Here is a 13,613-nt window from a genome sequence, read left to right as displayed (position 1 = left end):
TGACTCTGGCTGAGCTCTGCCCTGCGTCAGTTTCTATCTGGCAACTTGCCCTGTCGCACTGAGGTCTCCTCCTCCCAGAAGACTCAGTATCTGCTTGGTAACACCTCGTACTCTTTCTGTCCACCGTCTGCCTTTTAGTTTCCTGGGGCCTCTTCCCGCCTCGGCCCCCGCCAGCCAGCCCTTCAGGGATGCCCTGTTCCCTGCTCTCTCCGACTAGGACACATGGTCTGCAACTGTAGCTGTACTAAAGGGGACACGTTGAGTCAAGTGTCTGCCTGCCACCCAGTCCTCCAGTTCACAGTTTTTGCTCTTCCCTCTAGAGATCCTGTCTGCATGTAACACATCTAAACACAGAAGGACGTCAGTACACACATGCATGCCCAGATGTCCTAAGTACAAAGAGTGTGTGTGTCCCCAGATCTGTACGGGCAGCTGGTAGCACCGCTGGCATCTTGCTGGTTGGTCGGTGTTAGTCCCTGCGGCCCCTTCTGCCCCCAGGTGTGGATGCACCGCGTCTGCCTAATGAGGCCTCAGCAGACAGGCGTTCGGGTCGCCCCCCTCGGGACTCGGCAGTGTATTTTCCTGCTCATGCTTTCAGCACAAAGATGCACTTTGCTCTGAATCACGAACCTCTCTTTTCTTCCATTAGCATGAATAATTTAGTTGACTGTCAAATGATTAGGGTATTTGAAAGATTTAAACATTGTTGAACAAGTGACCAAACCAACCAAGTAACCAAAGTGACCAAACCAACCAAGTGACCAAAGTTTAATTGGTGGTTGATCAGGAACATTTTTCATATTTTAGAAACTACTACATGTGTTTGTTACTATTGGCGAACGCAGCTGTAACGTTGCACACTCCAGAACAAGTGCACGTCCCCACCAAGGAGCATTTCCACGGCAGACCGTTGTACAGAGAATGTAGTTTCCAGAGCAAGCCGCGTGAAGCCTTAGCTGTTTCTCTCCTTAGTCCCAGGAGTTTGTGTACAGCTCTTTGGTGAGTGCCATCCCGACAGATAAACTGTCAGCCGGATGGATGCAGAGCCTCCGGCTGCGGAGAGGCTGCCTCTGGTCGGGTTCAGTCCAGGGAACGGAAGGCCCTCGGCTCACCCCAGCCGTCCCTAAAGCTCAGTGCACTAGTGGAGGAACCGCTGTGTCCCTGCGTTGGGCAGAGGGAAAGCACAGGGACACGGTCCAGCCAGCAGGCCTGCCTCACTCTACCCGGGACGGGGACGGGGAGGGCGCAGGTGCCTCTGTTACCCACAGGTCCTCAGCAGGTGTCGTCCTGCCTCAGGTCTGAAGAGTGTGCCTGAAGTGTGTGTGTCATCTGAAGGGTTTTTTGAGATACAGGTGATGTACGATATTATATGAGTTACAGGTGGGCAACACAGTGATCCAGTTTTTAAAGGTTATACTCCATGTATAGTCATCATAAAATACTGGCTACATTCCCTGTGCTGCACAGTGTCTGATGGGCAGGGCTGAGGGCCGGGTGTCCCCTCGGCCTCACGCCGGCCCCCGGCCCCCTGGTCCCCCTTCACACCCGTGGCTGCTCCCACGCCCTCCCTCCCATTTCTGTCTCTGCCATCAGTGGCGGGACCGCCTTCTCCTCAGACCTCTTCACCTCATGCGTCTGTGAGCCTGTGAAGGCCCCGTAGCAATTCTCCCGGAGCCGAGAGCTCTAGTCTGGCGACGGGGCCTTTGGTTTCACAGCTTGACCTAGAGGCCTGGATTGGGTTGTGAAATCAGTTTCCTCCAGGATTACCAGTTTCTCAATGAATTCAGTGTTTAAACATAAAGTGGTTGTGAGTTCTAAAATTTAGAAGGGTTAGGAAATTAGGCTTTTTAAATTACATTTTATTCAGAACCTTGGCCGTCGCTGTCCTTTGGGACACACCAGACTGAGCCCCTTCCCGTGCGGGGTACTGAGGGCAGGGCCTCGGCCCTGGTTTGTGGCTTGGAAGTCATGCCCACAGCACCCACTGCCTCCAGAGTCCCCAGGCAGAGTTGGGGTGCTGAGGGGGGGGCTCTGGGGAGGCTCCCGCCCGGCCCCAAGCCACCCCACACTGCCCAACCTGAGTACTTTTCACTCCAAAGCAGCTTCCCGACACGGATCCGAGCCCTTCCTGGGGCAGTGATGGCCCTTAGCCCGCCGACAGGATGACTCGAGTTGGGCTCTGCCCTGACACAGCGCGTGGCCTCTGGCTTCAGGCGGCCGGCGCTATGCGTTGACCTCTTTGATCCACGCAAGGAAGCGCACTCCCGGGCGGATGACTGTGGGGTGACAGCACTGCAGTAACGTCACCTGGTGCAGACGACCATGACACTGAAGCTGAACTCCACCCATGCGGGGTGACAGCAGTGTTTTCCTGCTGAAAGAATGGGATGCCTGACCTAAGGAAGAGTAACATTTTTCTCCTGATGTTTGACCTTAAATACCTTTAAAAAATAATTGCTTTTATTAAAGCATTCATATGCCGTGGGATCTGGACTGGACCAGTACCCTCAGGTTATGTGGCCTCCACAGAACCCAGCAGGGCACTAGGTTGTGTTCTTCCTCCTCATCCCTTGCATTCGTTTCTGATTTTCAGAGATATCTTGGCATAACATTTCCTTCGCCCCCATCACTGAAATGGCGCATCTCATTTATCACCATGCAGTTTGCATGTAATTTTTCTTGCTCGGGTAAAATTTGTGTTTTGATCCTCTTTTGGACCAAGAGTTGCCCTGGCAGCCTGGGGGCAGGTAGCTAATGCTTTCTCACAGTGCACGTATAATCAGACACTTCTAATAACTCGGTTACACGCTTTGCCAGAAAAATCTGAGATGAGAAACTTGCATCTGTCACATTTGGATAATTAAAGCACTTAAAGCTTTATATTTGAGGAAAAACAAGAGTAAATGCAAATGGTACTATATTTTGGTCTTTAACTTAGAGACATTTTGTTCTTTTTTTTTTTTTTAGGTAATGAAGTTTTGTGCTTGGTTTTTTCTCGGCTTGTGTTTTGGGGAAGTCTTTTTTTTTTTTTTTTTTTTTTTTTTTTGCGGTACGCGGGCCTCTCACTGCTGCGGCCTCTCCCGTTGTGGAGCACAGGCTCCGGACGCGCAGGCTCAGCGGCCATGGCCCACGGGCCCAGCCGTTCCGCGGCATGTGGGATCCTCCTGGACCGGGGCACGAACCCGTGTCCCCTGCATCGGCAGGTGGTCTCCCAACCACTGCGCCACCAGGGAAGCCCCTTGTTCAATATTTTAAGATTACAAACTGTGAGACCGAGTTGGAGGGATGGCAGCTTAGAGTGTTTAACTTGGTCAGATAAGGTTCTATTTTCCAGATCCAAAGAGACGAAGTTCACAGGTCTAGTTAGTTTGCTTTTTTCCAGTTTTAGGAGATATAACTGACACACAGCGCTGAATAACTTTCAGATGTACAGCATAGTGACGACTTATATATATTTCGAAAGGAGGACAACAATAAATTTAGCTAACATCCATGGTCTCATAGATACAAAAAAAGGAAACATTATTTTCCTTGTGATGAGCTCTTAACAGCCTTCTCTTAACAGCTTTCGAATGCACATTACAACATTGCCGTCCGTGTCATCACGCACACGGCCGATACTTGTTTACCTTATAACTGTAAGTTTGTGCCATTTGACCACCTTCCCCCAATTCCACCCACTCTCCTCTGGTAACCACAAATTAATTTTTTTTCAAGATTCCATTGATAACTGAGATCATATGGCATTTGTCTTTCTCTTTCTCACTTATTTTCCATAGCATAATGTCCTCAGGTCCATCCATGCTGTCACAAAAGGCAGGATTTTATTTTATTTTTTTTATGGCTGAGTAATGTTCCATTATATATATGCTGCTTTTTTTTTTTTTTTTTGCGGTACGCGGGCCTCTCACTGCTGTGGCCTCGTTGAGGAGCACAGGCTCTGGACGTGCAGGCTCAGCGGCCATGGCTCATGGGCCCAGCCGCTCCACGGCATGTGGGATCTTCCCGGACCGGGGCACGAACTCCTGTCCCCTGCATTAGCAGGCGGACTCTCAACCACTGCGCCACCAGGGAAGCCCTATATGCCACATTTTATCTGTTCATCTGCCGACGGACACTTAGGTTGTTTCCATATCTTGGCTGTTGTAAATAGTGCTGCTGTGAACATAGGGGTACATATGTCTTTTTGAGTTAGTATTTTTGTTTCCTTTAGATTAATACCCAAAAGTGGAACTGCTGGGTCATATGGTAGTTTTTATTTTTAATATTTTTGAGGAACCTCCACGCTGTTCTCCACAGTGGCTGCACCAATCTACATTCCCACCAACAGTGCATGAGGGCTCCCTTTTCTCCACACCCTCACCAACACTTGTTACTTCTTGTCTGTCTGATGATGGCCATTCTGACAGGTGTGAGGTGATATCTCCTTATGGTTCTGATTTTCATTTCCCTCATGATTAGAGACGTTGAGGACCTTTTCGTGTACCTGTTGGCGACCTGTATGTCTTCTTTTGAAAATTTTCTAGTCAGATCCTCTGCCTATTTCTACACCATATTGTTTGCTTTTTGTTGTTGTTATTGAGTCGTATGAGTTCTTCAAATATTTTGGATATTATCTGGTACATAGTTTGCAAATATTTTTTCTCATTCTGTAGGTTGTCTTTTCACTTTGTTGATGGTTTCTTTCGCTGTGCAGAAGCTTATTTGTCTGATGTCATCCCACTTGTTTATTTTTTATTTTGTTGCTTGTGCTTTAGTGGTGATTTCCCCAAAAAAATCATTGCCAAGACCTATGTCAAAGAGCTTTATTTTCTTATTTCTTTTAGGAGTTTTATGGTTTCCAGTCTTACATTTACGTCTTTAATCTGTTTTAAGTTAATTTCTGTGAATGGTGTAAGATAGGGGTCCAATTTCACTCTTCTGCATGTATGTGGCTGTCTGGCTTTCCCATGACCATTTATTGAAGAGACTGTCTTTTCTCCATTGAATATTCTTGGCTCCCTTGTCAAGTATTAGTTGACTGTATATGCATGGGTATATTTCTGGGCTCTCTGTTCCATTGATCTATGTGTCAGTTTTTATGCCAGTACCATACTGTTTTGATGACTATAGCTTTATAGTATAGCTTGAAATCAAGAAGTGTGATGCCTTTTGCTTTGTTCTTCTTTCTCAGGATTACTTTAGCTATTCAAGGTCTGTTATGGTTCCATACACATTTTAGGATTGTTTGTTTTTTCCACTTCTGTAAAAAATGCCATTAGAATCTCAATAGGGATTGCATTGAATCTAGAGATGGCTTTGGGTAGTATGGACATTTTAACAATATTAATTCTTCCAACCCATGAACATGGGATACGTTTCCATTTATCTGTATCTTTTTCATCAATGTCTTGTAGTTTTCAGTGTAGAGATCTTTGACTTCCTTGCTTAAATTTATTCCTAAGTATTTTATGTTTTAGATGCCATTGTAAATGGTATCTTTCTTTTTCACATAATTTATTGTTAGCTTGTAGAAATGGTACCAATTTTTGAATGTTAATGTTTTAAATTTATTTATTTATTTCTATTTTGGGCTGTGTTGGGTCTTCGTTGCTGTGCGCAGGTGTTCTCTAGTTGAGGTGAGTGGGGGCTACTCTTTGCTGCGGTGTGTGGGCTTCTTATTGCAGTGGCTTCTCTTGTTGCGGAGCACGGGCTCTAGGCATGTGGGCTTCGGTAGTTGTGGCACAAGGGCTCAGTAGTTATAGCTCGCGGGCTCTAGAGTGCAGGCTCAGTAGTTGTGGCGCATGGGCTTAGTTGCTCTGTGGCATGTGGAATCTTCCCGGAACAGGGCTCAAACCCGTGTCCCCTGCACTGGCAGGCGGATTATTAACCACTGCACCACCAGGGAAGTCCTGAATGTTAATTTTGTAACCTGCAGCTTTACTGACTTTATTGATTAGTTCTAACAGGTTTTTTTTGGTGGAGTCATTAGGATTTTCTGTATATAAAATCATGGATTCTGCAAATAGAAACAGTTTTCCTTCTTCCTTTCCAATTCTGATACTCTCTATTTCTCTGGCCTGACTGCTCTAGCTAGGACTTCCAGTAAGTACTGTATTGAATAGGAGTGGTGAGAGTGGACAGCCTTGTCTTGTTCCTGATCTTAGGGGAAAAGTTTTCGACCTTTCATCGAGTATGATGTTAGCTGTGGGCTTTTCATCTGTAGTCTTTATTATGCTGAGGTATGTTCCTTCCATACTTAAGAGTTTTTATCCTGAATGTTGAAAATTTTGTCAAATGCCTTTTCTGCATCTACTGAGATGGTATTTCTTTCCTTTCGTTCTATTAATGTGATGTATCACACTTATTTGATTTGTGTGTTTCAACCATCTTTGCATCCCAGGGAAATCCCACTCGATCATGGTGAATGATCCTTTTAATGTGCTGCTGAATTTGGTTTGCTAGTATTGAGAATTTTTGCATCTGTGTTCATCAGGAAAATTGGCCTGCCTATAATTTTTCTTTTCTTGCACTGTTCTTTTCTGACTTTGGTATCAGGATAATTCTGGCCTTGAAAAATGAGTTTACAAGTGTTCCTCTCCGATTTTCTGGAAGAGTTTGAGAAAAATTAATGTTAATTCTTCTTTAAATGTTTGATAAAATTCACCAGTGAAGCTCTCTGGTCCTGGACTTCTCTTCATTGGGAGATTTTTTAAATTACTGATTCAATTTCCTTACTAGTAAATGGTCTGTTCGGATTTTATATTTCTTCTTATTCAGTCTCAGTAGCTTATGTTTCTGAGAATCTTTCCATTTCATCTTGGTAGTCCAGTTTGTTGGCATGTAACTGTTCATAGTATTCTCTTATGGTTGGTTGTTTCTCTGTGATATGAGTTGTAATTTCATAGTAGCTTCTTATGATCCTTATATTTACATGGTATCAATTGTAATGTTTCTTTCATTTAGAATTTTGTTGATTTTGGTTCTGTTTTCCCTGGGGAGTCTAGATAAAGGTTTGTCAATTTTATGTTTTCAAAGAACCAACTCTTAGTTTTGTAAATCTTTCTATCATTTTCTTGTTCTCTATTTCATTTATTTCTTCTCTTTATCATTTTCTTTATTCTACTGACTTTGGGCTCAGTTCGTTCTTTTTTTCCTACTTCCCTGAAGCACAGAGTTATGTTACTTGGGATCTTTCTTGTTTCTGTGTGAACTTGTCTCTTAGAACTGCTTTCATTGCATCTGTAAGTTTTAGTATGCTGTGTTTCCATTTTTGTTTGTCTCAAGATAATAGTTTTATTTTCCCTTTAATATCTTCTTTGACCTGTGGGTTGTTCAAGAGAGCCTTGTTTAGTTTCCATGTATTCATGCAGTTTCCAGTTTTCCTCCTCTTACTGATGGTATATGTTGTGGTCAGAGAAGATACTTACCATGCTTTCAGCCTTCTTGAATTTGCTCAGACTTGTTTTGCGGCCTAACATATGGTCTGTCATAGAAAACATTCCATGTGTGCTGGAAAGAACGTGTATTTTGCTGTCATGCTATATAGAATGTTCTGCATGTGTCTGTTAGGTTCATTTCATCGATAGTGTTGTTCAGACTCACTGTTTCCATATTGAGTCTCTGGATGATGTACACCCATTGTTGACAGTGGGGTATTAAATTCCCCAGCTATTACTGTATTGCAGTTTATTTCTCTTTTTAGCTCTGTTAGTTTTGTTTTGCTTTTTTGGCCACACTGCGTGACTTGTGGGGTCTTAGTTCCCCAACCAGGGATCAGACCCAGGCCCTTAGCAGTGAAAGAGCTGAGTCCTAACCACTGGACTGCCAGGGAATTCCCTTAGGTCTGTTAGTTTTTACTTTATACATTTATGCGCTCCAGGGTTGGGTACATAAATATTAATTGTATCTTCTTGATGGATTGACTCCTTTATCATTATATAATGGCCTTCTTTGTCCCTCTTTACCATTTGTAAAGTCTATTTTGTCTTGAAGTATCTTTTCCCATTATCCATTCACTCTCAGCCTATGTGTGTCTTTAAGGCTAAAGTGAGTCTCTTCATAGGAAGCATATTGTTGGGTCTTGTTTTTTTTTTGATCCATTCAGTCATTTTGTGTCTTTTGATTGGAAACTTTAGTGCATTTAAATTTAATTATTGATAGGCAAGACACTTTGTTAATTTCTTTCTGGCTATGTCATAGATCCATCGTTCCTTGCTTTTTATCCTGCTCTCTTTTATTGTGGTTTTTGTTTGTTTTTTGGCTGCCTTGGGTCTTGGTTGCTGCGTGCGGGCTTTCTCTAGTTGCGGCGAGTGGGGACTGCTCTTCGTTGTGGTGCTCGGGCTTCTCATTGCAGTGGCTTCTCTTGTTGCGGAGCATGGGCTCTAGGCACATGGGCTTCAGTAGTTGTGGCACGTAGGCCCTAAAGCATGCAGCATTCAGTAGTTGCAGCACACGGGCTTCAGCAGTTGTGGCTCGTGGGCTCTAGAGCGCAGTAGTTGCGGCACACGGGCTTAGTTGCTCCGTGCCATGTGGGATCTTCCCAGACCAGGGATCGAACCTGTGTCCCCTGCACTGGCAAGCGGTATTTAACTTCTATTTCTTCTCCCCCTCACATTTTAGGTTACTGATATTATAGTTTACATATGTTTTATGTTGTATCTCCAAGGACAGATTATTGTAGTTATGACTATTTTTAGTACTTTTTTTCTACTTTTAAACTAGAGTTGTGATTTATGCACCACCATTACTGCCATATTACAGACTCTGACTATGAATTTACCTGTACTAGTGAGTTTTACACTACCTTCCTGTCTTTATGATGTTAATTAGAGTCCTTTTATTTTGCTGATGAGCTCCCTCAGCTTTTGTTTGTTTGGCAGAGTCTTTATCTCTTCTTATTTCTGAAGGACAGTTTTGCTGGTATAGAAATCTTAGTTGACAGTTTTTTCTTTTAATATTTTATAACATTTTATAATATTGTAGGTTAATTATAATTCAATAAATAAAGTAAAAATTTTAATAATTAAAAAAATATTTTGAATATATCATCCCATCCTCTCCTGGCCTGAAAAGTTTCTCTTAGAAATCTCTCCAGTTTTATTGGGGAAGGGTAGCCGGTTCCCTTGTATGTAACTTGTCTCTTTTCTCTTGCTGCTTTCAAAATTGTTTGTCTTTGACTTTTAACAATTTAATTGTGTGTCTCAATGTAGATGTATTTGGGTTCAACCTATTTGGGGTCCTTTGGGTTTCATAGATCTGGATATCCATTTCTCTCCCCAGGCTTGAGACATTTTCAGCCATTATTGCTTTAAATATACTTTCTGTCCCTTTATCTTCTCCTGGAATTGCTGTAATGTGGATATTGTTGTTTCTGACTATGTTGCACAAGTCCCTCTGGCTTTCCTCATTCTTTCTTTTTTTTTGCTCCTCTGACTGGATAATTTCAGCTGTCCTGTCTTCCAGGTCACTAATCATTTCAATTGTTTCTCTGTATTGTGAAGGCTACTTTTGAAGCTCTCAGTTGAAATTTTTCAGCTCAGTGACTGTTTTTCAGTTCCAGGATTTCTGGTGTGTGGTTTTCTTTTTGTTTTTGATGCTGTCTGCTTCTTGTTTGAACTCCTGTTTTGTTCATGTGTTGTTTCCTAATTTCATTTAGTTGTCTGTTATTGTGGTTCACTAAACTTTGTTAATAGGGTTATTCTGAATCCTTTGATAGTTCATAGATACCACATTGCTTTTGGGTCAGTTACTGGAGCTTTCTGAGTTCCGTTTGGTGGTGTGACATCTACCTGCTGTCGTGACGCCTGACTCTTTACGTTGTCTTCTGCGCTTTTGAGTGAGTGGGTTCCTCTTCCAGGCCTTATAGGTTCTTTGCTAGAGACAGTTCTTGAGCAGCTTAGTTTGGGTTTCTGGACCTGTCAGCTGCTACCGTGCTCAGGCAGATGGGCTTGCTATGCATGTTCACTCTGGGGCAAGGCCACTATCTGAGCCCTGGGCCCTGAGGTCCTGTTGGGTCGGGGGGTTGCTGCTGGCTGACAGTGTTCAGACAGGTTGGCTGGCTTGGTTCTCTGCCCACGTTGAGCCTGTAAGAGGGACCGCAGGGGCCTGGGTTCTCTGGTTAGGCTCCACAAACAGCCAGGATGGGACGCTATCCTCAGCAGTAGAGGGGGCTGTGCATTAGCTTCTGTGCCCTGGTGGGGCAGCAGCGTGGGCCTCAGGGTCTGCCCAGCTCAATGTCTGGGATCCCAGATCTTACTGGACTGTGCCTGAATTCCCTGGCTACACGGGGCCACCGGTTCTGCTCTGCAGAAGGGAAGAACCTCGGGCTGTGCCCTCCACTCAGTTGCCACTGTAAGCAGGGCTGCTGGATAGACAGCACAGCCTCCTGTGTGCTCTGCTCAGGGCCCCTGGGCAGGCGGGCTGAAGGCTGTACTCAGCCGTGGGCGGGCCGTGGGTTAGTTTCCCCTCCCAGGGGCAGCAGATGGTCAGGCTCTTTGTGGTCTCGACTCAAGCTGACCCACGCCCCAAGTTCCCTTGTTGGATGGTGCCGCTGGTTTTGCTTTGTGGGTGATCAGCTCTGCCTGTTGGACTCTGGTTGGCAAGGCTGGGAGCTTTACTCAGCCGTGGGCAGTGCTGTGAATTCACTTTCTGCCCAGGCAGAGCGGGAGGCCCGGAGAACCCAGTCGGGCTTTGTGCTCACGCGGGGCAGTAGACGAGGTGTGACAAGACCCTCCTGCTAAACTGCTCCAACAGAACGAGTTTTGGTAAGTTATGGATGACAACTTTCTTTCTAGGATTCCATAGATTTTCCTCCCATGGGATGTGAAGTATTTTTTTTTAACGGAGTTATGGGCACAGGGAAAAGTAATTCTTAGTTGTTCGGAGCTGAAATTCATTTTCTCATCTCTTTTGGACAGCTTCTTGGGTACTGCTCAGTTTCATAGCGTATCATGTGTGTCTTCATTTTGGGGCCGTCCCTTTCTCCTGGCTCTCGTCTCACTTATAAAGAATTTTTTTACCCCTGGCCCTTCTGACTGCAGGACGCATTTGAGTTTGTCACCTGCCCTCTGAGGATGGAAACTTCCTCACCCCACACCGCGAACGGCACCTGCCCTCCACACAGCCCACCTTTCCAGGTGAGCTCAGGAGCGCTTCCACGTCCACGGGCACCCTTCATGTGGCGCTTGTGGAGGGCAGCCTCCCTGAGATCAGGGGCAGAGCCCTTGGGCTGGGACCTGCTGGGTGGCTGCAGTCATGTCTGTGGGTGACATCCCCGTGTCCCTCTCGGGGTGCAGTTCAGGTGTAAACGTGGGTACTGCAGGTAGAGCAGGTCTGTCAGTGAAGGAGCGGTCTGGCTTTGACACATTCTTTTGGGATCGTTAAGCCCAGCGTGACGGCCGCGCTCCTGTAGGATGTGCCTGGCCCAGGGTGGGCCTCCCTCAGGCTGCCGGCGGGCCGTTTGCCCCACACTGTACGTGAGCGCTCACCACTCAGAACTCCTACTGCTCTGTCTGTAGATGTGACATCACTTGTCACTTAGTAGTTATCTGCCAGCAGAGAGAGGTTTTCGCACCTGGTCTGATTTCTTCCAGGTGCTGTGTCAGCTGTGACCTGGGACATCTGCTTGTTGGGGACGTGGAGCCTCGCTCTTACGTCACCTGGCAGGTACTGCCAGCCCTTGAGTGGCAGTGGGAGAGGTGTCCTGAGTCCCCACAACCAGAGGCCTGGATTCACATGCCGGGGACAGATGTGGCATCCAAGGGGGTGGGGTCACCTACAGGTTCTGAGCCCGGCCAGACTAGGGGCACCAAGGCCAGCCCATGGAGGGAGAGGCGGGAAGAAGGCTGCCCTTCTTGAGGGGCAGCAAGGTGGAGGCAAGCCTGGTGGGCAGTGTCCAGTGGGAGGTGTGGGTGAGGTTAGAGCTCAGGGTCTGACACAGGCCCTTATGCTCTCCACGGAAAGGTGGTGGGTGACAACCAGAGAGCTCTTTGGCTCACATGCATCCCTGCACCTGCCCAGAGGGCGAGCGCATCTGTGTTTCCCAATTACACGTGAGAAGAAGCTGGGAAGGGAGGGTTTAGAGGCAGAGGAGTAGGGAGAAGGGGGAGAATGCCCTAAGCCAGTGACACGTTCCTGCAGTGTGGGCCTCCCGGACTGAACGGCACAGGTGGTTTGTGTTGAGGTTTTTACTATTTTAAACGTTTTTAGACGCTCCTTTCGGTGGTGGTTTTATCTCTAGTTTCCCCCAAGCTCTGGGGCCCACATCTAAGACTTACCATCTCATTTAGATCATCTCAGCGATTTGTAGTAAGTTTCTCCTGTAGGCTACAGAGTGGTTGCCCTAGAACTCTTTCCCCCCGCCCCCAGTTTTATTGAGAAACTGACACGCGTCACTGTATAAATTCCACATGTGTAGTATGATGCTGTGACTGACATACGTCAGGAAGTGATGACCACGCTAGGGTTAGTTACCACCCATCATCTCGTGTAGATACAGGAAAAAGAAGGAAATAGGTTTTTCTCCTTGGATGACAACATAGGATGTACTCTGTTAACAACCTTGCTGCACAGGCAGAGAGTGGGTTCCGTCCAGATCACTGCAATAGAGCAAGTCATGCCAAGTTTTTGATTTCCCAGCATGTATAAAAGTTGTGTTTATGCTAGATTGTAGTCTGTTAAATGTGCAGTAGTATTATGTCTTTAAAAACGTAGACACCTTAATTAAAAAATGCTTAATTGCTAAAAAGCATGCCAACCATCATCTGAGCCCTCAGTGAGACAATCAGCCCTGGAGGGGCGAGCGCGGCAGGGTCGCAAGCTGTTTGTTTCCTGTTCTGCGGATGGTCTCACACCACTGCTCGCTTGCAGCCTCCTGGTTCAGGTTTCAGTGCTGCTGCATTTTTAACATTTCAAAGCATTTAAAGCCAGGTCTGCCCTACGGGAGATGCCCTCCTCCATCCCCTTCAAAGAAAACCAGCTGCAGTTGGTGTGATTTTGGGCTCCAGGGACATGAGAGTGGCTCACGGTAAAGGCAGTTAACACGAGACTTCTGGAGATGTCCTTCCTTTTCTCCATTCCTCCCTTATTACTGTATCTCTTTGAATCTGAGATGCCAGGCGTTAATTACATCCTGATTTCAGAAATGAAAAAGTAGAAAATCATTTGTCTTAGAATAAACAGAAATGCGTGGTTTCTTCTCAAAGTCCACCTGGAGGTTGGTGCAGCCCCGCACCTCGTGTCAGGAGCCCCACCGTCCCAACTGGCTTGGCGGCAGTGTGGTCACTGATCGTCTGTTATTAAACGTGGGTGGGTTTACCCACTGTCCTCACTGGGTAACGGAGATTACCTGCAACTGATGGGAAAAGTCGCTGTGCGGATACGGCAGGTAAGGAAATTGGTTCCAGCTTCTGTGCTAAATGCCAGCCCCGCAGTTACTGCATAACAGCTGTGACCTGTTTATTCACTATGTCAGATGTGATCTTTTTTTAACCTTTTATTAGGTTCAGGGAGCGAGTTTCCGGGGCTGGAAAGAAGTGACTTCACTGTTTAACAAGGATGACGAGCAGCACCTGCTGGAAAGATGTAAATCCCCCAAGTCCAGAGGGTGAGTAGCTGCTATCTGGACAGCAGCC

At 46.0% G+C, this 13,613-nt stretch overlaps 2 protein-coding genes across 5 annotated transcripts in view; one reads left to right on the top strand and one right to left on the bottom strand.

The window, feature by feature from the left end:
- FBXO25 (F-box protein 25) overlaps window positions 1–13,613 on the bottom strand; it is a 98,396-nt gene that overhangs the window by 20,037 nt on the left and 64,746 nt on the right. The window lies entirely within an intron of this gene.
- Window positions 1–13,613, top strand: part of TDRP (testis development related protein) — a 53,300-nt gene that overhangs the window by 34,980 nt on the left and 4,707 nt on the right. For both annotated transcript variants that reach the window (XM_060001544.1, XM_060001543.1), the window contains exon 2: window positions 13,482–13,585. In XM_060001544.1, coding sequence (XP_059857527.1) covers window positions 13,482–13,585 — 104 coding nt within the window. The remainder of the gene's footprint in view (window positions 1–13,481; window positions 13,586–13,613) is intronic.

Source organism: Delphinus delphis, chromosome 21, assembly GCF_949987515.2.
Source record: "Delphinus delphis chromosome 21, mDelDel1.2, whole genome shotgun sequence".
Lineage (NCBI taxonomy): Eukaryota > Metazoa > Chordata > Mammalia > Artiodactyla > Delphinidae > Delphinus > Delphinus delphis.
The sequence above is the reverse complement of the archived record's forward strand: the minus strand, read 5'-3'. Positions and strand labels throughout refer to the sequence as shown.